The sequence below is a fragment of the Numida meleagris genome, chromosome 19 (genome assembly GCF_002078875.1).
Source record: "Numida meleagris isolate 19003 breed g44 Domestic line chromosome 19, NumMel1.0, whole genome shotgun sequence".
Lineage (NCBI taxonomy): Eukaryota > Metazoa > Chordata > Aves > Galliformes > Numididae > Numida > Numida meleagris.
This window is the reverse complement of record NC_034427.1, coordinates 2,548,764-2,572,951: the sequence shown is the minus strand read 5'-3', so window position 1 is coordinate 2,572,951 and position 24,188 is coordinate 2,548,764. Positions and strand designations below refer to the sequence as shown.

The following is a 24,188-nucleotide window of genomic DNA, read 5'->3' as shown; positions in this document are numbered from 1 at the left end:
TCACAGATAGGCACATTAGGGATTTGTAAGGCAGTGAATTGAGAGATGCTTGTGGAATCCTTCCTTCTTCTATAGGAATGGTACACCTATGGTTTACCTAATAACTCCCCATTAAGTCCTACACAGACCTTTCCTTTTCTCCAAGCTCAGCTCCTGTGCTGTGGCGTTGCTCGTGTCCCACAGCAATTCATGGTATGCCTGAGGTTTGCATGGCAGCATCTGCAGTGTGGATGGAGGGGAGGTGGTGAGAAGGGGTGAGATGTGCAGCAGGGCCTCCCTGTGCAGCTGTGTCTGGGCTGCCCAGTGTGCAATCCTTTTCCCTTGCTACCAGGAGTGCCAGGCAGCAGAACAGCTCTTCCCAGCGAGCGACTTGTGAGGGCGTGCTGGCAGCATACACTGTGGCTAAAGAAAAGCAGCTCAGGCCTCAGCTCTGCCTTCAGCGCAGCCGTATAACACAAAGGGAAGGCAGAGCCTGAGCAGCCTCATCTGACAGCTCCTTCCTCCTTACAGGGGCTTCCTTTTGAAAAAGTGCATTGTGGTGAAGCACCTGGGACGGGAGGAGTTAGCAGTGGACGGGGCATGCAGCCAGTCTCCCCCTCTCAAAAGGCTGTGCCAGGACGTACAGGTATGCTCTCAGGAGGTTGGGAATTGGGGGGGATTTTTTATTATTATTTTTTCCCCCCGGCAAATCAGCGTGAAACCACTGCAGTGCTTCTCTGCGTGCTTCTGTTTTCTGACTCCTGTTCCTGCTTTCTGCTCTGCTTGCTGTTGTTGCTTTGTGAGTGGTACAAGGAAGGGTTCCTTTGTCTTTCCCAGATCCCCTCCTGCTGCTTTCTTTAACACCATTGCTAGCTGCCAGCCCACGGGGCTCCCGATTGCACAGCAGGGTACAGCTTCCACAGGCTGGAAGCCGTTAGGTCAAGGACAAGATCCTTGCCTTTCTCTGACCACTGAAGGGTTCTTCCTTTTCAATCCTGTGTCTGTCTCCCAATTTGTGCGAGGAGCAATGTCTTCCTGCGCCGTAGCTGTAACGGTGGAAGCAGAAGAGAGAAACAGAAGATTTGTTCTTGTGCCTGGCTTCAGGCCCCAAGATAACAATCACAGAAGCGCTGGGAATAGCTCAGCCTCTGCGGAGCTGGCACAGGAACTGCATCAGCTGCTGGGGTTGGGGCTTTCCCTTGCAAATGAAACCAGATGGAAGGATGTGGGCCAGAGACACGGGGTGAGATGGGGTGGAAGGAGGAGAAGGTGTCAGGGAGCCGTGGCTTCCTCCTGAGCTCCTGAGGCTGTGCACAGTCCAGCTGCACAGCGTGGCCTCATACTGCCTTTGTCTGCCTTGATGGGATGCTTCTGTCACCACCCAGCACGAACAGCGCACGCTGTGTCCTGCAGCGTTATCTTCTCTCCTTAAATGCCTGCCAATTAACTCACAGCAGTGCATGGAGTCATCCCCAAGCGCTGGGGTACGGCCTGGGCAGGCTGCTGCTTGCCCAGAAATGGATTGTGTTTTGGGGGCTGTGTTTGACCGAACTTTGGGCTCAGCTTTGAGGATGGTCCATGCACATCCCTGGCAGCAGATTGTGTCTTTGGGTTACCTTTGCTTGTTCAGCCGTGTTAATGATACTGGAGTGCTGCGCAGTGTTTGCCAGCCTGGCCGTGTTACATTGAGCTCCTTTGCCTGTCTCTTGCTTGGAGCTGCAAGGAGTGTGAGAAGTGGAGCTGAGCAGTGTTTCTGTGCTGCGTTTCGTGGGTGAGATGCTGTGGTGAAGCCTGTCCCTATGCTGATTGCTGGGGATGGGAGGTTATTGAGTAGCCTTCCAGGTGGAGATGGAGTGGGGCTGCCCCTAACCCTTTGGCTCTTGTTTGGACACTTTATTAAGGATCGCTTTCCCCTCAGAGTGCATTTAACACTGTCGGGCTGTGTCCTGGTCTGTGCTGTTGTACCCAGCTGGCTGTGTGCAGGGGACCTCTGAGACCTGCCCAGAGGTGATGGGCCCCTAGAGAAGATGAACTGGTCACACCTGTGCTCAGAGAGCACCTCCTGGCCTGGGCCCTGGATCAGAACTCTCTCCAGCCTGCCAGGTCAACTTGCAACTTTTAGCCTGCAAAGCCTGGTGTGGATCTTCCTCTTCTCAACTTTCATGCCCTCTTTGTGGATTTTTAACAGGAAAAAAAGACTGAGAGCTCACAGAGACTCCATCCCAAGGTATTTACGCACAGTGCTGTCTTTCTTTTCTTGGCACTTCCCCTCTGTTCCCCCTTCCAGCCCTTTCTAACCGCACCAACTCTGCACAGCCACGCGTGCCCTGCTAATTGGGTGACCAGCAACTGCATGTTAGTAATAGATGCCAGCCTCTGCTTGGCTGCAGACACAAGGTGTGCAGCCCTTTGCACAGCAGGATGAGGGCAGCAAGTGTGGCTGGGATGCTGCAGTGTCTGTGATGACCTCCAGAATCAGAAGGTGAGGAGGGGTGTGTGTGTGTGCTAGGATTGCCTGCCTGCCTTCTGCTTCCTCTTCACAAAGGACCAGTCCAACCCTCTCTGTTTTGGTGGCAGCAGGAAGGCTGCTGAGTGCAGCCTGGGGTCAGCAGTACCAGCTTTGCTTCTGGAAACAGATTGGTTTCTGTGAAAACACCTGGATACATGTGAGTGTGCTTTCACCTCCCTCTGAGGTGAAACTCAGAAGCAGTAGGACTTGCTGCCAGCACCAGGATGACATTTCACCTCTACAGGCAGTTCTCACAATGTGCTTCCCATCATCATGGGGCTGGCAGGAACCACAGGCAGCTCCCCAGGCACGGAGGTGTGTAGGGCCAGGAAGCCTGCAGCCCCTCAGCCCAACCCAGCGCCAGGTCTTTGCTTGTCTGACCGAGGAGCTGCAGTTACAGGGCTTGCGTGAACTGAACACAGGCCAGCCAGCACATGTTCTGTGCTAGAGCACCAGGAGACCCAGGGCTTGCACACTTGGATGGGCTTTTATTAGTCAGCATCACCATGTGACTTTTTGAGATTCAGATGTTCTCTGGTCCCTTGGCATCAGCTTCCTCATGGCCTTGCTGCCTACCTGAGTGGGATGTCCAGTGATGAGCAGCTGTGTGCTAGCTCCTGTCCCCTCTACATTGAACTCTCAGACCTCCCTAGATCAGGGTGTCCAGCTCTCAGAGACTGCAGGCACCTCTGTCTCTGCTGCATCCCTCAGCTCCAGGTCTCCTGCCTTTCTAACCTGACAGTGGGACTGTGTAGGAGAGAGGCAGCATGCCCTGCAGTGCCCACTGGTCTGGGTGCTGCCAGGCAGGCCTGGCTCTGGGGCTGTGTGCCATGCACACATCTGAGCTGCTCCATGGGATGGAGGAAGTTTGGTGCTGAAACAGTGATCCTTGAAAGGAGGGATGCCAGAAGGCAACAGATAGGCTGGTATGAGCTGCGTTGGATGTGTTCAGTGGGGTGCCTCGCTGGGAGCTTGCTGATGTGCCACACTTAGGGAAATTCCCTCCCAGGTAAAACTAGGTGCCGTGGGGTTCTGTGAGAGCTTTCAGAATGGGCTCAACTGTGCAGTGCTGTCAGTGAAGGGGCAGAAGAGCCGGTGTTCCTGCACCACATGCACGGGAGCTGCCTGCAGCAGGATCCCAGCGCCTCCAAATGGCCCACGTGCATCTCAGGGCTGCAGTGCGTCACTGCCACCCCGTGGCTGCTCTGTGCATGGGGGTGCTCCAGTTGAGGGAGTTCTGGGGTACATCTGCTGCCCTTGGGCTGCTTTGTATAGCCACGGCAATGAGGCGTTGGGATCCAGTGTGCAGAGGAGGTCCCCTGCCTTGGTGAGTGCCAGGAGCAGGCTGCTGCTGTGTCTGCTCAGCCACGGAGTTCCACCAGAGTCAGAAGTTCCCTATGCTGATGTTTCCATCCTGCTTCGCTGAGGTGACATCCCACTGTTTGCATCTCTACCTCTTGGACCAAAGACACCTTCCAGTCTTGTTTGCTAACAAGAAACTCTTGTATGAGTGACTGCTGGAGCCTGGGTGACAGCCTGGGGACGCTGCACAGGCTGTGCTGCACAATAGGCCCTTGTTCTTCCAGCTGATGTGCCCCTGGTGAGCCCTCCATGTGCTACAAGGCTGGGGGTCAGCGTGCCTGGCTTTGTGGAGATGTGGGCAGTGGCGGTCTGCTCTCGGTCTGAGGAGCTCAACTGTCCCCAGGCTCCTCCAAGGAGAGGAGAGAAGGTTGGGTGGAACCGGGTCTTCCACTGAGCTGTCCATTCTGGAGATGGAACCACCCAGCACAGATCTCAGAGTGACCTCAGCCCCCATGACAGCCCAACCCACAGGTGCTGGTAGCCTGGCATAGCCATGGCACCCTTGGTGGGCAGCCGGTGCTGGGTGGTTCAGCATTGGAGCAGCCACTTCTCATCAAGATAGTTGTCTTAAAATTTGGATATAACAGATTTTTGGGTCTGCAGAGACAAGAAGCCTGAAGTGTTCCTCCTCTTCTTGTGACCCCCATGATAACAAGACCCTGCAAGGTGGCTGGGACCAGAGGACGTGTGGCTGTGCTAAGGCTCCTGGTTTTGTTGTTTGACTGCAGCTCAGTGGCAGCCCGTAGAGCCAGGAGAGGGGTCCTGTTTTCTATGAAAGCGCAGAGCAGCCACAGCTGCTCCTGAGAGGGGTTTGTTGATGTTGCCAGTGGTTTGGAAAATCTGCTTCAGGTCTTGCAGGATCTTCTTGACTGGGAGTTGCAGCTCTGCACGATTTGCAGTTCTGAGCAGAAGCCGTGCTGTGAATACCTGCCTGGATAGGCCTAGAGGGGTGACAAGGTTGGGGCTGCAGCCACTTGTCTCCTCTCTGTGCTTGTGTGGGGTGGCTGTTCCTCATCTTGTGCTTTTCTCAGACCCCCTGGGATCCCCACGTGGATGTGTGGTGGCAAGATCTGATGAGCGGTGCCAGCACAGAGTGTGAGCCCGAGTGGTGCGACTCAGAGGATGAACTCTTCATCCTCTACACAAGTGGCTCAACTGGGAAACCCAAGGTATGTGTCCTACATAGCTTGCTGCCCTGTGGGGATGGGCTGAGCCAGAGCAGCCCCTCAGTGATGGGGTGAGGGAGGTCCAGCTGCCTTGGAAGAGGGGCTGTGTTCATCATTGTGCTCAGCTGCTGTTTAATCTCAGTGAAGCAGCGATGCTCCGGTTGGCCTGGGGGGTGAGGGCCTTGGTGGGAACATGACCTGATGGTTCTGTGCCTCCTCCTTGCAGGGTGTGCTGCATACGGTGGGTGGATACATGCTTTATGCTGCCACCTCGTTTAAGTACGTCTTTGATTACCAGCCTGAGGACATCTACTGGTGCACAGCTGACATTGGATGGATAACAGGCCATTCCTACATCACTTACGGACCCTTGGCAAATGGGGCAACTAGTGTATTAGTAAGTGCTGGATGGCCATTGCGTGCCTGTCCTCTGGAAGTTACACGTGGTGGTGTATTGCTCTGTGAGGAGCACATCAGGATTTGCTTTTCTCCCTTGTACAAAACCCCATCGTACCGCCCATGCCATGTTGTAGCGTGCTGTGCAATGTGAGGAAGGTTGGTAGTTCCCAGGAAGGACATGGGTTACTCCTTAGTGGCAGAGGGGGAGGCTAGCTGTGTGTATTACTTCCAGGTAATTTGTTTTTCAAATGCTCACATTTCTTTCTCTTAGAAGTGTAAGCCTTGTGTAAAGAGGCATCAGGGCTACTTCAAGCTAATGTGAAAGCTGGATCAGGAGCCAGGGAGTAAAGTTTTTGCTGCTGGCACTAGTTTGACAATCTGCATTTAATTCTTGTACCTGTATTTTCCTTGGCAGTGTATGGCTGTAACTTGTATACATATCAGGAACCAGAGGCTTGGATCCAAGATTCCCATGTGGAAGAGCAAGCAGGAAAATATGTCGTGCTGGGAGAATCCTTTTTAGGGTTCTTGGTGCTGTTGGCTGTGGGTCTGTCACTGTGTTTGGACCCATCACCCTGTGCCACGTGGGCAGTGTCATTTGGGCTGGTGGGACTGCATCACTGTGATAGCCACTCAAGCGTCCTCCCTGCTCAGGGTGCTTTAGGGGACATTTGCTAGGACATCTGGGTGAGAGGTTGCTAAATCCATCCTGAGGAAGCAGGCAGAAGGGTCCTGAACTGGTTTCACTGTGTGGCACTCCTGGCATGCCTCTAAGATCACACAAGGGTACAGCTGCTCTCAGCTCCTCTTGCTTGAGAAAGGGCTGCAGGTCATTGCAGGGAAATGGCAGTAAGGAACAGCTGTGTCACTGCCCTGTCTCCCACTCAGTTTGAAGGTATCCCCACCTACCCGGACGCTGGGCGAATGTGGAGTATCGTTGACAAGTACAAGGTGACCAAGTTCTACACGGCACCCACAGCCATCCGGCTGCTGCTCAAGTATGGGGAGGAGCCCGTCAAAAAGTGAGTCAGTCCCCAGGAGCACGGGGGTCCCTGGCACCAGCACAGCTCCCTCTCTGAGCAGCAGTATCCCACCATGTTGTCTGAACAAAACAGGATCTTTGACCTTCAACCCAACAATTTGCACCCCTTCAGTGTGGCACTCCAGAGCAGGTCCTTCTTGTTCACTGTGAGCTGCAGCTAAGCTTGGAGACTGCAGGTTCTCCCCTGCTCCCCACCCAGAGCTCACAGAGGAGTGCTGGGCAGAGGGCCCCTCTGTGCTGTAGCTTGGCCCAAAGAAGGGAAGGAGCAGAGCCAAGCGGGAGCTTGGAGCAGGAGGCAACAAAACCACAGCAGTTTTCCCTCTTCCTTCCCCCGTGGGAGAGAGCTGAGAAAGGACTGAACCATTGAAACCCCAAATCTATTTGAGAGGCCTGGGGATTCCTGCAGGCCCTGCAGTGCCGCAGGCTCACAGCTGCTTTTCTCTGCGGCCTGCTGAGCCCCTGTGAGCCCCCTCCTCTCTGCAGGCACAGCCGGAAGTCTCTGAAGGTGCTGGGGACCGTTGGGGAGCCCATCAACCCTGAAGCCTGGCTGTGGTACTACCGCGTGGTGGGAGAGGAGAGGTGCCCCATTGTGGACACGTTCTGGCAGACAGAGACGGTGAGTCCTCACCTGGGTGTCTCTGGGACTTCTCTCATCTTTGTGCTCCCAGCAGGCAGCATGGTGTCTTTGCAGGTTTTCCGCAGTGTTTCTTTGGTGCTATGGGGACTGGTTGTTCTGCTTGTCTAGGAGCCTTTCCCAGCATCTCATGTAGCCTGCGAGTGTTGGTCTTGGTTGAAACCTTCTCCTCTCCCAGGGCCTCAAACAGGCTCCATTGGAGAGACCTTCTCAAAAGGGTTCCTGACAAGGTGTGCTCTGAACCCTGTTCTCCCTCCCTTTATCATCTCCAGCAGCTCTAAAGCTTTGTGCTCAAACGTGGGCTTCCTCTCCTCTGCTGTACCCTTCCCCTCCGGCTGGCATCACCTAATCTCATTCCTTTTGCCTCTCTTTGCAGGGTGGCCACATGCTTACACCTCTCCCTGCCGCCACCCCCATGAAGCCAGGCTCTGCTGTGAGTATTCCTGTTCCCCTGACAGGGAGAGCTCCCCATCCCTTTAGTTTGCAAAGTTTGAATGCCTGGGCTCATCTTCATTTCTCCTTGCTGTCTGGTCCCCCCTGGCAGACATTCCCCTTCTTTGGTGTGGTCCCTGCCGTCATGAATGAGTCGGGGGAAGAGCTGGAAGGAGAAGCAGAAGGCTACTTGGTAAAGAGGGGCTGATCTTCCTCACCCTACCCTTGTCTGTTCCCCACGAGCTCCAGGATGTTCTGGGTAGCGTATGCACATCTCTGCTTACACTGGATCCCTTGGGTGGTAGGAATTCCCTATACTGCTGTAACTCACTGTGAGTTCTGTGCCATGAACGAGCTGTTTAACTGATCCATAAAGCCACTTGCATGCATAAGCATGGCAGGAGGGAGTGGAAAGGCTTTCTCAGTAGGTCAGCATGAGGCAGTAGCTGTCTGAGCATCATCTCTGTCATTGCAGAGCCCTGCAAAGACCGAGCTACTTTCCTTCCACTAGCAGAGTAAATGGTCTATGGAATCCTGAAGCGGGGGAGGTTGAAAACAGGTATTTGATAGATACCTTGACCCTTGCAAGATTTCTTCAGAGTAAAGTAATTCTTTCCGTGTCCCCAGGAGCTGCAGAAGGGTTATGCTCAGCTAGACAAGCCCTGGAACAGTGTAGGAACTGCTGTAGCTGGCCAGCAGTACTGTGGGTCCATGGAGGTGATTTAGAAACGTTAACCAACAGCAGAGGCCACTCGGTTAAGAGCTGACCACTGACTCAGGTCTGCATTTTTCACTGTAGGTATTTAAGCAGCCCTGGCCAGGAATAATGCGCACACTGTATGGAAACCACCAACAGTTTGAAACCACGTACTTCAAGAAGTTCCCTGGGTACTACGTGACAGGTGACGGTAAGGCTGTCTGAGCAGTGTGTGGGTGCAGAGCTCTGGGGACAGCAATTAAAATCTTGCAATGTCCTGGCCTCAGGATCCCTTATCAGTTGCTCCAAGAGCTGGCACTGCTTCCTCATGCTGTCATTTCTGTTTATTTTTAGGTTGCAGGAGAGATAAAGATGGTTATTACTGGATCACGGGGCGAATTGATGACATGTTGAATGTTTCTGGTAAGATCAACTTTTGTCTTCAGTGGGAGCCAGTGTGCTTTCTGATGCTAGTTAAAAGAGCCTCCTTGCTTTTGTGGGGAGCATTTCTCCATGCGTGAGACTGCCCAGCAGCCTGTCCTTCAGATGGATGTAATTGCTGGGATCAGGTCTATTTCCAAATCAGACATGTCTGTGACTTTGTGATTCTGAATTAATTCCTCCAGTAGCAGTGCACTGGAGGGAAGCAGCCTTCTGCAGTATCTTAAAGCAGCTCCTCAGCCAGCTTACATGCTTCTGTGTTGAAGCATGCAGCGCCAAAGGGAAGCACAGAGATCCAGACTGGGCAAGACCTTGCAGTCTCTAATCCAACATGTAGCTCCAGGTAGAGCTAACGTCAAAGCTGAATCAAGCTGCTCAGTGCTTTGCCCCCGGAGATGGAGGTTCTCTCTCTTCTGAGGTTGTAGCCTGCAGGAATACAGAAGTGAGTTGTGTGGGGGAGCTTTGTTTCATATCTCCACGGCAATGGCCTGGAGCAGTGCATGGCAGGGCTGGTTCCTGGGCACTGCAGGTCCAGCCTGTTCCTCCACACACTCCAGCTGACCCTGTGGGCAGCTCTCCTCTTACCAAATCCAACTCCTTCTCAGCCTATGGCTGTGAACAGTTCACAGATCTGTTAAAGAAAGAAGCCTAAAGGTGGGAAGGAGAACAGCCAGGGGAGGTAGCCTCACCCTGCAGCCTGAGCTCATGTGAGTGATGCCTGGCAGCCCTCTGGGGAAGCGGACACCACCGCGCTGCTAAAACGGGGTTGAGAAAACAGCTGGAGAGAGAAACAAGGGAAACCAGTCCTTGCAAACGTACAGTTCAGGGCTTTTTACACTTGCAGACCTCTTCCTCCCAGCTGCTGGGGGCTGCAGGCCTCCATGCAGCAATGCAATGCGCTGTCTCTCTGTTTCCAGGCCATTTGCTGAGCACTGCAGAAGTGGAGTCAGCTCTGCTCGGGCATGGAGCTATCTCTGAGGCTGCTGTGGTCAGTCACCCACACCCTGTGAAAGGCGAGTGCCTGTACTGCTTTGTGACCCTGAAAGATGGCCATGAATTCACCAGCAACCTGGCAGATGAGCTGAAAAAACAAGGTAGTAACAGCCAAACAGGCTGGAGGCTGTGTTGCAGAGAGAAGGGCAGCGCTGGGCGGGGGGTGGAGGGGTTAAGAGCTTGGGTGCTTAAACGAGGGTGCGTGTAGTCTGGGGAATGAAGTGTGGACAACTGCATCAAGGTGCCCCCTCTGATTAGAAAGCTCGGCTGGCAAAGACTAAAATTAGTTCTACTGGCCTTTGGCTGCTCATGTGATGCTGTCTTTACCTCCTGGGAGCTGGCATCCACAGGGAGAACTTGGGTAGCTTTTGTTTGCAGTGGTGGGCACGGTTCCTGTGGCTCTCCCTGGTGGATTTGGGAACTGTTTGGTTACTTTGGGAGGGAGAAGGGAACATTTACAAGCCTGTCTCGTGCAGCCAGCGGGTGCTGGCAGAGCAGGGACTGACCTGCCATGGGACTTTCTTCTCTTCTGGAACACAATAAGGAATCAATCCTTGCTCAGTCAAAATGGTGACAGTGATTGGTACAGCAGTTATCGAGGTCTCTTGAAAATGGAGACAATGAGAAGTGGGGTGCAGCTGCCTTTGGGAAGATGTGCTGAGCCCTGCGCTGTGTGAGCACCAGGCTGCCCTGGGAGCTGGGCTCTGCATGCCTGAACTCAGTTGTCCTGCCAGAAAAATGTGTGAGATCTTCTTGTACCTATAATAAAGATCCTTTTTATTTTTTTTTTTTGCAGTCAGGGAAAAAATCGGACCGATAGCAACGCCTGATTACATCCAGTATGCCCCCAGCCTGCCCAAAACCCGTTCAGGTAAGGGGCCCAGCCACTGTCCTGGGGGGGACCGATTAGTTCCTGCCAGTGGAAAGGAATTATCCCTGAATTACTTGCCTGGACCAGCCAAATCCACGGGGAGCAGCCCTAGGGCATGCGGGATGCTGTAGGTCTGGGCACTGACTCCTGCTGGGGATGCTGAAGAGATCTCAAGTCCTGCTTTCCTTTCATGGTTGTCCTTACAGGAAAGATCACCAGGCGGATATTAAGGAAGATTGCCCAGAATGACAGAGATCTGGGGGACATCTCCACCCTGGTAAACCCAGGCATTATAAACCAGCTTTTCAACAGCAGATGCGACACTAAACTGTAGCAGCGTGACCTCTCCCTGCTGAACAGAACTGTAGCAGCAGCAGTGTCCTGATGAGCAGGTCCCTCAAGTAACCACTGTCTGCCCTGGGAAAGAAACCTTCACCTGTTGAATTGAATGTATAAATGTTAGAGATGAAGGAAGGCTGACCCTGGAGAGGCTGCGTCTCACCAGCGTGTTCCTGCCTTGGAGGAGCGTGCACGTCGCATCGGAGATGAGCATCGTACATCTGAGGTTCGGCCTCACTCACACAGGGACTTGTGACTTGTGCTCCTCTGTTCTCATCACGTCGCTCTTGATTTTTATTTGTTTTCTCGTGGGGGGGGTGTTAATTAACTTTGTGTAGTTGAGGGGCCCTGGTGCGCTTCCCTTAGTGGGAAGGAGCTGGGGGGCAGGTTGTAGGGGAAGTGGTATTGGAGTTACTCAATGCAGCCAGGCAAGGGAGGCTCATCTGCCACTGTCTACATGCTGAGCAAGCTTCCTTTTCTACTCAGAGCTAAGGGAAAACTTAAAAGCACTGTCACATCATAAGCACAACTGAGTTTTAGTCTTGCATCCACTGTTTTCTAGCTTAGGTCCCCTAGCCTGAAGGGGAATGAGGCAAGGCTTGGGAGCTCTGTGCTTTAGCTGGATTCTGTAGAACTCTTTGGTACCATGTTCTGCTGTTGTCACCTGTGTGGTGCCAGCTGGTGCATGTTTTGCAGCTGGGATCCTTTGCTGGCTGTGCCCATGGTCTGGGTGCTCACAGCCCAGCTTACGTGGGTTCATGCTCGCAGAGGCAGCACAGCCAAGTGTCCCTTCTGAGGGCTGGGCCGGGTGTGTGCTGCTGGTACCAAAGGAAGCAGGGCACAAAGCACTGCAGAGGCAGCTCTCCCACTGTGAGCAAACCAAGGGAGGGTGCTGTGTTACTTTTGGTTAAATCTGGCATAATAATGAGAGAAAACAATAACTCCAGCTCAAGTCTGAATATCGTGAGGGTACTGCCAAAGCCAGCAGTTCCTCTCAGGTTGATTACGCTGAACATCAGCCCTGGATTGAGCTGGGAAAGATACCTCCCTGTAATGTCTGTATTGAAATCACACCCGAGCTGTTTGATTTCTACACTTAAACCAAAGGAGAAATGAGCTTTAAATCTTGCTGCAACAGCTGTTTAGCAGGCTTTACCTTTAAACTGAGCTGGCGTTTGGCTGGCTGGAAAGGAGGAGGTGACTCTTCCAAGGCTCGGGGCAGGTTTTGCAGGTGCTCTGCAGGGCTGCTGCCCAAGTCTCGTTCCTTGCCTGCTGCTCTCCCCACCATGGTCTTTGTGACCTACAACCTCAGTTGCACCCGTGTCCCACAAAGCACCCACTGCTCCGTTCCACAGGATTGTACCACTTCTTTGACATGAGTTCCTACATCTGTTCTCCTCCTCTGTTACTACTGTTGTGTAATTTTGGCTGGAGACGGCTAGAACTCTATGCAAAACGGAATAAAAATTCAAGAAAACAAAACAGAAAGAGGCTTAGAGCATGTGCAGGGGTAGATGCATTATAGATGTTTGTCTGGTGTAGAGTCCGGGGGAGGCCTCTGTGCCACAGCCAGGAGCTGTTCTGGAAGCCACAAGTGGTGTGGGACAGATACTTGTCCCTGCGTTGGGGGTGAGCACTGATGGTGCTTACGTGGCTGCAGTGGTGTCAGGTGATGTTCTTCTCTTTTCCAAAGGCTTTGGCTCAGTCTGTGCTGCCCCCTACCCTGGGCAGAAGCTCCAGGGCTGGAGCCTGTGCCTTGTTTTTTCCCTTGTCCGCAGCCAGCATCATTCCACCAAGGTGCATGGAAGGCACCAGGCTGCGTGACACCCACGTGTCATCAACGTGCAGGATGGATGCGGGAGCAGTGCCAGGGACAATGCAGCACGTGCTGCCTCCAGCAGCTCAGAGCCCTGCTCCGGTGCTTGCCTCCAGCAAAATGCACACCCAAGGACTAAGACCAAACTGTTTCCTCCTGGAGTGCATTGTGCCTCACACCTGCAGCTCAGCATTGGCTGCTCATGCTGGGCTGAAGCTGCAGCACAGGACATCTCCTACACTGCTGCACAGACTTAATGTGAACAGAGCAGAAGCTGCCAGGTTGACCCAGGTTCATGAAAGGTCTGTGCACAGGTGTGCAGCTGCTCTAAAGCCAGGCCTGGACCAGGAGCTGAGCTGGGAGGAGGGGAGAATACAGAGTGGCTCCAGTGAGCTCTCAGCTGGCACCACAGCTTGTCAGATCAAACTTGGCTTTGCAGGGACCCAGTCAAGCAGAACCAGCTCCCCAGGTGTCACAGCACTGAGTAAGTGTGCAAAGTGTACCCCAGCTCTGTCTACAAGATGGAGTTTGACCATCTCCTCCAAGAACGGGCAGGTTACCTGAGCAGAGCCCAGAGCACCCAGCAGCCCTGCTGGCTTCACCTGAAGAGCTAACATTGCTCAGCTAGGGGCATGCCCCCAGAGCCTGCGCTCAGCCTGCCTTGTGCAAAATGCCCATCACGCTAACCCCACTCTGGGTACTATTTAAGATAGGTGTCCCTCTTCCCACAGCAGTTCTCAGACAAAACTGACCCCAGAGCCGTGTTCAGATTGAGCATATATTTTAATCTCTGGTGGAGGTAATCAACCCCCCACAACTGAACACCAACCAGGGATTGTGGAATCAGCCACAGAACAGAACCACTGCGCAGTGGCAGATCAATGCTTGATTGAGGCGCCTGGACCGCAGGCTGCAGGCACAGCCAGCAGGGACATCAGGAACATTGGCATTAGGCCTCGCTGCAGAGCTCGGGCTGCCCGGGTGCATCACCAGGGCACTGCCAGGAAGGGGCACTTTGTGTCACAGCTGGAGCTGCTCGGCTGAGCAGGGCTGGAGTGGAAAAGGGGTGCGCCCCAGACAGGAGCCCAGGGGCAGGAGCACCTGCTGCGCTGTTCCCATTGATTCAGGAAACCCGAGGGAGACACATCTTGCCTTCCCTCAGTGCTGGTCCCACAGTGAAGCCAAGAGAACGCACCGACTGTGATGGAGGCTTGGGGAAGCTGCAGCAGGGCAGGAGCGTAACAAAACTGGGACCAGCGCTGAGCAGGGTCAACTCCAGCACTGCAGCAGCCCCCGAGAGCACGCTCCAAATCAATGCAAAACTCTTGGCTGTCCCCAGCTCACTAGGCACACCCTGAGGAAAGCAGCCCCGTGGGCACTGCACGAGGAGCTCACACCAGGTAGGGGGTGTCCAGCACTGCCACCCCGGCAGCCACTCCGCCATCCGCGTGCTCCACTGCCTTCGTCCGCAGCAGGTGCCCAGCCGCCTCGTTCAGCACCAGCTCTGTGCCCTGCCTGCAAAGAGAAGGGAGCGGGGAGCTCGGTGGAGCACAAAGCCCGCAGCTTCTGGGATCTGGGACAACTGGAAGTCGTGGCCCCTGCTGGTGACACTGCCCTTCCTTGGCTGGGCTAAGGTGGGTGGACTGCTCTGCACGGGAGCAATGCTGAGCTGTGAATGCTACCAGAGTGCATTTGTTTCTAGAAGCTGTAGGAGGGCTTCAATCTATAAGCTACAGAAGTGTTTCTATGGACCTAAGAGGGTTTTAAACAAAAGCAGCAGCTACTCAGGGTTGAGCACCACTTCAGCCTTCAGCTATTTCTGAGTGTGGCTGTGTGCAGGTGCTGGGAGGTTCCCCCAGCGATGGGGATGGGACACCCCGACTCCATGCGGCTGTCAAACCAGTAACTGCCAGCCTGGAAAGCTGCTGCTGCTGCTGGGTGTGTATCCCACCCGATCCCATTTGTCCCTGTACCTCCATCCTGTGGGAACCGCCCCATACTGCGAGCATGATTCTCACCTGACGTAGACGCCGAAAATACCAAGCTCTGAGATGCACTCGGAGGCTTTTAGGGGACTGCGCGCCCTCAGCAAGTAATTCACGGCTGGCTGCGGCTGGATCTTGTCCATCAGGATGTAGGAGGTTCTCTCGGGGCTGTCTTTGATCCTCTCCAGGACCTGCCTGAGCTCCTCCCCATACAGGTTGTTCCCTGAGGGTGGAACACGTGGGTCAGGTGCCTGCCCTGCCCTGTCCCAGGCGCTGGGACCTGGAGCTCAGCAGGAGCCGCTCCACCCTGCCTCCCACCCCTCTGACCAGGACCAGGAGCCATCACAGGGGATGCTGGACACGGCGTGAACCACACACCACAACCCAGGGGCACCCGCTCCAGCTCGTACCTCCTCCTTCTCGCTGCGGTTTCAACACGAAGCGCTCGGGGCTGGCGATAGCTGTGGCAGCGATCTGGTCACCCTCTTCACCCTGGAGGAAAGATGGCAACAACAAAGCATCAGGGAGGAGCAGGAGCACCTCAAGAGACCTCTCTGAGCACGACCACCAGGGGCCCGAGGCCAGCAAAACCCACTGACATTTCTGAACCAAGGGATGACATCGTGCAGGCCGAGCACGTGTCTGCATCTTTACCCTCGTTCCCATCCCACTCACCACATCCAGCGAGTACAGCCCAGCAAACGTTGCTCTCATGCGTTTGACAGCCTCGGTGTGGCCAGGCAGCAGCTTCTCCAGCGTCCCCGGGCGGCTCAGCTCTTGCTGCACCTTCTTGGTGCCAGCCAGCTGCGTGGCGATGTCAGGGCACTTCACTGCCCGCGACCTCTCCAGCAGCAGCCGCGCCTCCCAGTTCTGAGACAGGGGAGAGCAATCAGCCCATCAGCACGGCCAGGCTTCCTCCTCTTGTTTCTGCTCAGCCCTCTGTGTGAGATCCCTGCCCGCAGGGATGGGGACAGCACTCGGATCCCAGCAGAGCTGCACCCGTGGGAGCGGCACACCAGGCTGCTCCGCTACCTCCCCCTGTACCCTGACATTTCCAGACAGCAGCAAGAGCTGCTCTGTATTGTTCTCACCTGCTACTAACAGTCCTAATGCATAACTGAGGGCAGGAGGAGGTTTGTGGTTCAAGCCTTTAAGTATGTGCTAATCTGCATTAACCTGCATTGCTCAGCAGCAATTCCGTGCTGAGGACAGGAGGTGCCCACAGGAGTGGTGGCTGGAGAAGGAAGCCACCTGCTTTTCTTACTACACGAGCAGTGGGGACAGGCAGCATCCCAAGACCACCCGGGCAGGACTAGCCCTACCCAGGACAGGACCGTGGGGTGTTCCAAAGCCCTGCCACAGCTTCTAGGAACAAGCAGTGGGTGCTGACCTGCTCACTGTAGTTGCTTGGCACGTAGCCGTCTCTGTAGTACACCACTGCTACCTCCTGGCCGTCCCTGGAACAGAAAGCAGCAGCCATCAGAGCCAGCAGCTCCTCTGCCCAAAGCCCAGCACCGAGGAGCTGTCAGGCCCAGGCAGGCAGCGTGTGATGGAGTCTGCCCTTTCTGCTCGGCCTCCTGAGTTCCTTGAGAAGCAGCTCCTGGGACACAGGAAGCCCTGCCCTAAGCACAGTCTCCATAAGTCAGGCACCAAGCCCAGAGGGAGGTCAGGAGCTCATTGTTTAGAAGCCTCACGTTCTTGTGGCTGGGAGGGAACAGGATCCTTATCTGAGGGTGATTCCGGGCTGCCAGCATCATGGTACCACGTACCCCAACCTTGGCCACGCAGCCCAGCACGGCCATTGCCACATGACAGCGCTCACGGCGAGGGCAGGATGCTCTGGAGGAAGCGCTGCAATGCTTCTCCCTTAACCGCCTGGCGCTGACAAGCGTATTCATTAATTAAACGTGGCGGGGGCCCCAAGGGTCAGAGCATGGAAAAAATCTGCCTAACGACAGAAAAAACATTGGCGTGCAACCACAGCTTCCTCTGGGCTCGTGCAGCTCCAAGCACGTTAGCCTGAGGATAGGTAAACGTCAGCCTGGCATCAGCTGCCTGCACGGGCCAGACGCTGAGCGTGCTCGGTGCCAACGCTGCACAGGCACGCGGTGCTTGCTCCTCCAGCACGGGTAACCCAGACCCAGGCAGAGCATCACGTGAAGGGTCAACAGGAAATGTGTTGGTGTAAACCTCAGAAACAGCCTGGGCGTGCTGCAGATGTGCGTGGAGGAAGAAAGGGCCCCGCAGAGCTCGGAGGCTGTGGTGTGGGGGAGAAATGGGGCTTCCAGCTGCAAGGGACTGGTGTGTGCATGCAAAGTCCTACCACAATGAAAACAAAATCACATCATCCCTAAGGGAAGCAGCAGCAGCGTGGGGCACGGAAGAGAACTGCACTTTCAGAAAGCCACTGTTTACACTCAGAACCATCCCAGTGGCTTCAGCTGAGAGCTGTGCGCCCAGTGCAGAGCCAGAGCGCGCACCTTGCTCGTACTCACACATAGAGCCTCCGGGAGCCATCCAGGGAGCCCTGCTCAAACATGTCCTGGAATCGCCTCCTGATGACCCGAATGTTCCTGCAGGAGGAGCGGGGCGGTCACAGGAGGCACGCACAGCTCACAGAACAGCCCCGTTTCCAGCACCCAGCCCAAATGCTGCGGGAAGCAGAGCGCGTGCTGAACACCCTGCATTCTTCCACACTCATTTTTCACTTCCTAAAGCTTTTCTAAGAGAAGCCGATATTCTGTCATCCCTACAGGGCAGGCTCACCGCTGGCTTCCCAGCCGGTGGCTGCAGACACTTTGTTTGCTTCCTGGGGAACCTCCTCCCTTCAGCTCTCTCGTCCCTCCCCACACAGTGGCACTGCGGCCCCGCTGAGTTCCTGGTGCGGCTGTGGCTCTCTGCCAACCCTGAGGCTCAGCCTCCTCTGACCTCCCCTTCCCCGGAGCTCCACAGATCTGCAGAGCCCTTCCCAGTGGGGCTGAAGCTTTGCTAATTAACCTTTTACAGAAGACCCTCTGCCCAATCCCAAGTTAGAGAGCAATCAGGACCGCCGGCATTCCCACTCTGCTCCTTATTGGCTTGGCCCGCAGCAGAGCCACCCTGGAGCAGCTCTGAGGACCCACGGGTACATCACTGCAAGGAACCAGCCCTGCAGGGCAGGGGCTTTGGTGCTGCTGGAGCAGGACGTTGGCGAAGGAAAGCTGAGAGACCTCAGGGAGAAGTCCAAGGTAAGGACAGCCCTGCTGCACGCCACGGCATGCCCTCCGACAGGCCAGGAAACCGTAACATGTTTTGGCTTTAACATTGCATGGGTGGCCAAGTGAGAAGCAGACAGACTCTGCTTTACCTGTTCCAGAGCTCATTTTCCACACATCGCTGATCAAAGATATTCCTTTGGGCCTCCTCCACCAGGAACATCACCACGGCACTGGAAGAGACGTGCAGGGCACCATTAACCCAGAGATCACACACCAGGCTCACCCATCACTGATCTCTGCGGTCCAGGCTTCCTGCACGGCTCCTTGTGAGCCTCCTGCAGTTCTGTGGCCTGGCACAGAGAGCAGGACCGGCCCTGCGTCACCACCACGTGCTGGGCACGTGCACGAAGGGAAAGGCAGGAGGAGGCTGGGCTCTATCAGCTGTAAACTAAGTATGTGCAGCCCCAGGAGCTGGCAGCACTCACCTCGGCGAGCCGTAGAGCTCCCAGGCCTTGGCGATGCCCATGGCCAGTCCACGGGCAGGGTTATTGGGCAGCAACCTCGCCGCCTCCTCAGGCTTCCCCAGCACTCTGAGCACCCGCCTGCGGGACAGGAGCGGCTCCAGACCTGGCCCCAGGCACCACGGGGCTGGGCTGGGGCACAGGGGGGTTGCAGCTGCTCCCTACCCATGCACGGCAGCGGTGCGGGAGGCGAGGCCACCGAAGCTGGCGGCGATGGTGTTGATCTCAATCTGCTTCAGCGCCGGCGGGCTGGCTGCCCCGCAGTCAAACATGTAGTCAGAGCGGTTGATGCCTAAAAACACAGACTGAGACGGAGGGGAGGGAACACAAATCAGAACTTGTGGGTTATAATAAAGCTATCTACTAAGACAGAGGAAAGGGAAAGCATTACGGTTATGACTATATATAACGTATATAACAAGTAATGTGTAAGCAATTCCTCACCACCCCCCGCCTGATGCCCGGCTAGCCCCCAGCACATGAATAGAGAGTGAAATGGAGTCCCACTCCCTTGAAAACTCCTCCCACATGATGTCATATAGCATGGGATATCCTGGCCAGTTGAAGTCAGCTGTCCTTATTCTGTTCCCTCCCAGCTCCTTGGGCCCTTCACTGCAAACGGCCTTGGCTCTGTACAACACTACTTAGCAGCAACCCCAAACGTGGTTGGGGGGCTCCATGCACCTCTGTCCAACTGCACCCACAGAGGGCTGGGGCCTGCTGTGGTCCCACCCACCCTGCCCCTGCTGCCTTCCACCCTCCCTGCTGCAGCCTACCTGTGCCAGCCCTTCCTCCAGAACCTGCCGGTGGATCCTGAAGAGCCGTGCCGTGAAGTCGTCCACCTTGATGGTGCTGGAGGGAGAGCAGGACTGGGTCAGTCCCCTTGCAGCACTACAGAGGAACTAGAGAATCCCTGCTGGGAATATTCCTAGTGCTGCACGTGGGGCTGTGGCCAGGCCAAGCCCTGTGCCCTGCAAGGAGCACAGGGCCCAATGCAGGCTTAGATGGCTCAGCACAGAGCACCACTGTGCTCAGGGGACGTGAGGCAGAGACAACACAGAGCAAAAGCAAAGGAACACGGCAGAGTCCTGCAGATACAGGGAAGGAGCATCCCCGTGCCTGCACACACAGCTCAGGGGCTGCACCAGATGCCCTCCCTGCTGGGCTCCGAGTCTTGTGTGCCGTGGTGCTGAGCACTTCACAGAATCATAGAACCATTAAAGTTAGAGGTGTTGTCTAAGATCACCCACTCCAATCCCAACCCATTGCACCGTGCCCACTGCCCGCGTTCTTCAGTGCCACATCTCCACCTTACTCGAACACCTACAGGGACGGTGACTGCACCACCTCCAGTTTGTTCCAACGTGTAACTATTCCTTCTGAGAAGGAGTTTCTCCTAATATTCAACCTGAACTTCCCGTGACACAACGTAAGGCCAACCTAAGGCAACTTAAGGCTTCGGCAGCAATCAGCCAGCTGCCAACAAGTGCAAACAAGACCAAAGCAGGCTGCTACAGGCAGAACTCGAGGAAGCCTCCAGCTACTTGTATTCACAGCCCCAGTGCCAGCAAAAGGAGAAGCCGCAAGGCTCAGGTACTGGTGAGGCAGAAGTCACTGCAGGCAGCTAACTACTGTCCCAGGGAGACCTCAGACTGCAGAGACTTGATGGAAATGAACGTTAGGACAGAAAGTCAGCGAAGAAGAGAATTCCTGCAGAGGTGCCACGTGATTCCTACTTAACATTTAGGTTGGGTATTAGCAGAAATATCTCCTCTGAAAGAGTGCTCAGGCACTGGCACAGGCTGCCCAGGGAGGTGGTGGAGTCACTGTCCCTGGAGGCGTTCAAGAAACACGGAGATGTGGCACTGAGGGACGCGGTTTGGTGGGCACGGCGGGTTGATGGTGGGACTAGACGGCCTTTGAGGTGTTTACCAACCTTAACGATTCCCTTCTGTGATCCTGCATTTCACTAAATGCAACCTGCAACACGTTACCTGGCCAGGGTGCGCTCCAGGAACTCCTTGTCCCGGCTGATGGCATCCACCAGCAGGTTGAAGTCCCGCTGCACAGCGTAGGCTTGCTCGAACAGGGCGCGGGGCACAGCCGAGGGCAGCAGTGTGAAGGGCGCATAGCTCACCACCTGCAGGGGCACAGCAGCAGTGCCTTAGTGCGGGGCTGTGCAACTCCGGGGGGGATAGAGAGGGCAAGACTTACCTCGGAGGCATTGGGCTCGACATCGGTACGCATCAGCACGCCCTCCAGCAGCGCCGTGTCCACCGCCACCACTGCTGCCTGCCTCAGGGCTGCCTCATCCCGCAGCACCACGTCCCAGGGCCCTGCCATGCTGCGGCACTGCAGGGTCACCCACGGCCCCCGAGCAGCCCCGGCTGGGGATGAGGAGTGGCAGCACCCGCCCTGGCCCCACTGGTGGTGCCCAGCACCCCACGGCTCCCCATGGACCCCATGCCCCCCCCCGGGAAGCCCCCTGCACCCCATAATTCGCTGAACTCCATAACCTGCTGCATCCAGCCCCCTATAGCTCCCCTGCAACCCATGGCCCCCCTGTTGCCTACAGCCCTTCTGCACTCTACGGACACCCCACATCCCACTCCCCTCCTGCATTTCATGTCCCCTCAGTCCCCCACAGCCCCTCTGCACCCCATGGCTCGCGAATCCCTCACAGCCTCCTGTGCCCCACAGCCCCCTATAGCCCCCCGATAACTAACAGCCCCCCGGCATCCCACAGCCCACCAGAACCCTCCAGACCCCTGAACCCCACAGCATTCCAGTTCCCCCTTGCACACCATACCCCCATGCACCCCTTAGCACTCCAGCCCTGCACCCCGCACCCCCCATTGCCCCCCGCAGCCCGCACGCCGCGCACCTCAACCCCTACCTGCTTCCTGCGCTCCCGGGCTGCCCCGCCCTCTTCACGGCGATTGGACAATAGCCTGGCCCCGCCCCCTCAAAGCCGGCCGATTGGCAGCGCAGCTGACCTATCAGCGTGGAACAAAGCGGCCAACGAGAAGGGAGGGGGAAGGTGGGGCTTAGAGCGCGCATGCGTGCTTGGCACAGGCGGCGGGGCAGCGTGTTAGGGCCCGGTTGGCAGAGGGCTTTGAGTGTGTGTGTTGTGCGGGTATACGATGCATATAGGACGTGCTGGGTGTAGGATGCGTGGCTGTAGGACACATGGGGTGTAGGACGCATTGGGTTTAAGGTGCGTTGTGTGTAGGATGCATTGGGTATAGGGCATGCTGGGTGTAGGCCGCGTTGGGGGTAGGGTGCATTGGGTGTAGGCCGCCTTGGATGTGAGATGTGTTGGGCATAAGATGCACGGGGTGCAGGACACGCTGGGTGTCGGGCACGTTGGGGTCTCAGTGCAGCCAGCCTGACCACCAGCAGGCTGGGTGCTGTGTGGATGCGCACAGACCCTCCTGCCAGCCCACTGAACAAGACCTAGTGGTGTCTTAAGGAGCCTCCTCATCCCTTTTCTGCACTCAAAACTCCTACTTTTTCCTCTCTCTGCTGTCCCTTTGATCAGGAGTAGTGGATTCATGCCGTAATTAACATCAGTCCAGGCGTGGCTGCTGGTCCAGCCTCGTCTTGCTCGGAGCTGCCCTGTGCAGGGAGGCAGCGGGGGATGGAGTCCTGCAACCTGGGTGACAGTGCAGAAGGACAGGGTGCACTCAGGCAGTTGCATTGCCCTCTCAGTTCTCACTCCTGGCAAGGCCCAGAGTCTGCTCCGCGCCCTGCTTGCTGCGAGAGTAGAGGAAGGACACAACAGGCTGGAGTTCCTAATCAAAGCATTGTGAAATGCAGTCCAATTTCACTTCAGGGGAGCTGGGGAAGGTGCTGCCCTATCCTCGCGGCACCCAGAATGAATGCAGCCTGCTCAGGCTGGGAAGGCTCTTTTTGTAGGGAGCTCTGCCTCGCCTTTTCTTCCCTTTTCCAAATTCAGTCTGGTGAATGAGATCTTTTCTAAGTAACCGAGGGCACATGTGGGACAGGTTGCCCAGAGAGGTTGTGGATGCCCCATCTCTGGAGGCATGCAAAGCCAGTTTGGGTGGGATCCTGGGCAGCCTGATCTAGTGGTTGGCAACGCTGCCCATGGCAGGGGGGCTGGAACTAGATGATCTTTAAGGTCTGCTCCAAGCTAAGCCATTCTATGATTCTATGAACAGTACATGCAGATAGCCCATAATCTCTGCTGCAGCATGAGGGAGCCGCAATGCAGCTCGGAGAAGGTTAAATGATAAAAAAATATGGCAGACATGGTAAGTATTTGGCATGTTCCATGCAACAAAAGATGAACAACAGCAACTGGGACATTATCTTTATTTGCTAAAAATAGAGTCCTTCAAAGTTTAAAAGAAAAGCACTTTATGCTTGTAAACCTCTCCTCTGGCTGTATCAGAGCCTTCCCAGATGAGCTTTGTGGCTTTGGGGTGCCACGTCTGCTCTCAAAGGCCGTCCAGGGCTCAGACAAGTGAAACTCAACACAAATCAGCTTCAGCAAGGAGGGAATAAATGGCTCCGAGCCAGCGCTACTTTTCTTATTCCCCTCAGGGAGGGTCCATCCTCAGCAGCCCCATACCAAGCCTGTGATGCCTGCACTGTGCCCAGGTGCTTGGGGTGCAAGCACTGAGCACGCTGCAGGGTGGGCAGGGAGCGGGTGGCTGTGAGCCAGCTGTGCTGTCGAGGTATGCGGGCATTCGATACGATGCAGCTGCCAGTGTTCGCCCAGCTGGTGCCTTCCGAGCAGTGCTCGTCCTCTGCGCTCGCTTCCCCTGGTACCCTGTTAAAAAAAAAAAAAAAATCCCTTCATTCTGCTTTGCTGCAGTTCCAGCTGCAGAGAAACCAACTCATGGGGGTTTGGCCAACGCTGTTGTATCTTGAGATGTTTGTATGCCGGTGCTGAAAAACGTTTTGCAATAGAGTAGCAAGAGAGCCACTGGTTTGACCCTGCAAGCGGAGAGGATGATGTGATGTTCCACAGCAGCTAAATAGAGGCAGAACAATAGGGCTATTTTTGTGGATGGAGCTCGCAGGGCTCCCCAGGGAGCCCAGCCCCCTCACTGGCCCATCCTGCTAGAGGAAAACAAGGCACAGCTCCTGCACCCCGGCTTCTCCATCATAGGAATACCAGCTTGAGCTAGGGCATGAAAGAAATCTATTGTCTCGGAGGCTGCATTTCAATGTGAAATGCTCTGCTAGGGCCAGCAATCTTAAACCCTCCACACGTGTGCCTATTGTTTGAAGTGCAGAACAATTGAGGGGTGCTCTCATGGGCTAAAGATAGCGAGGCAGCTGGTGCTGTCCTTTTCCCTGTAACTGAGAATAAAACAATGCCCAAGTATTGTCTGCATGACTGGAGCGATGACATTGGACTCTCTGCCAAGGGAGCATCTAAAAGATCAATGAAACCCAAGTTATTTATATACGAGTAGTGTCATTTCTTCCCCAAAGTAATTTCACTTCCTTAGCTCTTCCACCAGGCCTTTCTGTGCCATGGAGCAGCCATGGAGCAAGGTATAAATAGCACTGAGCTGGGCTGCGAGTGGATCTGGAAAACCAAACCATCACCTTCCACCTGAGGTTGGCAGTGCTGTCGCTTCCTGAAGTGGAGCACAAGCTCCGGGATGAAGATGTGTGCACATGCCTCCCAGCTGCCTGCCCTGGACCATGGCCATGGATGCTCATCCCCTTCTCCTTGGCTCGCCAGCCCCAGCAGCCACCGCACTGGCAACATATAACATTATAGAATAGAATCATGGAATCATCAAGGTTGGAAAAGACCACTAAGAT

The 24,188-nt window shown here is 55.4% G+C and overlaps 2 protein-coding genes across 5 annotated transcripts in view; one reads left to right on the top strand and one right to left on the bottom strand.

Annotated features, from left to right (window-relative positions):
- ACSS2 (acyl-CoA synthetase short-chain family member 2) overlaps window positions 1-12,354 on the top strand; it is a 31,138-nt gene extending 18,784 nt beyond the window's left edge. The window contains exons 7-19 of one of the 2 annotated variants that reach the window (XM_021416714.1): window positions 511-625; window positions 2,168-2,206; window positions 4,882-5,019; window positions 5,243-5,413; window positions 6,304-6,437; window positions 6,941-7,073; window positions 7,468-7,524; window positions 7,636-7,716; window positions 8,323-8,431; window positions 8,575-8,643; window positions 9,579-9,755; window positions 10,451-10,525; window positions 10,732-12,354. In XM_021416714.1, the coding sequence (XP_021272389.1) occupies window positions 511-625; window positions 2,168-2,206; window positions 4,882-5,019; window positions 5,243-5,413; window positions 6,304-6,437; window positions 6,941-7,073; window positions 7,468-7,524; window positions 7,636-7,716; window positions 8,323-8,431; window positions 8,575-8,643; window positions 9,579-9,755; window positions 10,451-10,525; window positions 10,732-10,859 (1,426 nt within the window). In that variant the 3' untranslated portion in view covers window positions 10,860-12,354. The remainder of the gene's footprint in view (window positions 1-510; window positions 626-2,167; window positions 2,207-4,881; window positions 5,020-5,242; window positions 5,414-6,303; window positions 6,438-6,940; window positions 7,074-7,467; window positions 7,525-7,635; window positions 7,717-8,322; window positions 8,432-8,574; window positions 8,644-9,578; window positions 9,756-10,450; window positions 10,526-10,731) is intronic. The other variant, XM_021416715.1, reaches the window with a different exon arrangement.
- GSS (glutathione synthetase) lies at window positions 13,445-21,347 on the bottom strand. 3 transcript variants are annotated; one of them, XM_021416868.1, is made up of 13 exons: window positions 21,280-21,347; window positions 20,598-20,770; window positions 20,378-20,523; window positions 19,160-19,235; window positions 18,549-18,688; window positions 18,348-18,464; window positions 18,012-18,092; window positions 17,161-17,238; window positions 16,056-16,122; window positions 15,341-15,535; window positions 15,076-15,157; window positions 14,699-14,888; window positions 13,445-14,195 (listed from the first exon to the last, which is right to left on the bottom strand). In XM_021416868.1, the coding sequence occupies exons 2-13, from the start codon at window positions 20,724-20,726 to the stop codon at window positions 14,072-14,074; spliced, it is 1,425 nt and encodes a 474-aa protein (XP_021272543.1). In that variant the 5' UTR covers window positions 20,727-20,770; window positions 21,280-21,347; the 3' UTR covers window positions 13,445-14,071. The 3 variants fall into 3 exon arrangements, with proteins under 3 accessions (XP_021272543.1, XP_021272544.1, XP_021272545.1); XM_021416869.1 differs by having other exon boundaries at window positions 20,598-20,735; window positions 21,280-21,343; XM_021416870.1 differs by having other exon boundaries at window positions 20,598-20,727; window positions 21,280-21,341.

What these genes read in the sequence shown, in the direction of transcription:
- GSS (XM_021416868.1), bottom strand. Translation starts at nt 20,726, where the DNA reads ATGGCAGGGCCCTGGGACGTGGTGCTGCGGGATGAGGCAGCCCTGAGG. An exon ending in ACCGCAGCGAGAAGGAGGAG is followed by an intron (nt 14,889 to 15,075) that starts GTACGAGCTGGA and finishes TTCCACCCTCAG; the next exon opens with GGAACAACCTGTATGGGGAG. An exon ending in ATTTTCGGCGTCTACGTCAG is followed by an intron (nt 14,196 to 14,698) that starts GTGAGAATCATG and finishes TTCTCTTTGCAG; the next exon opens with GCAGGGCACAGAGCTGGTGC.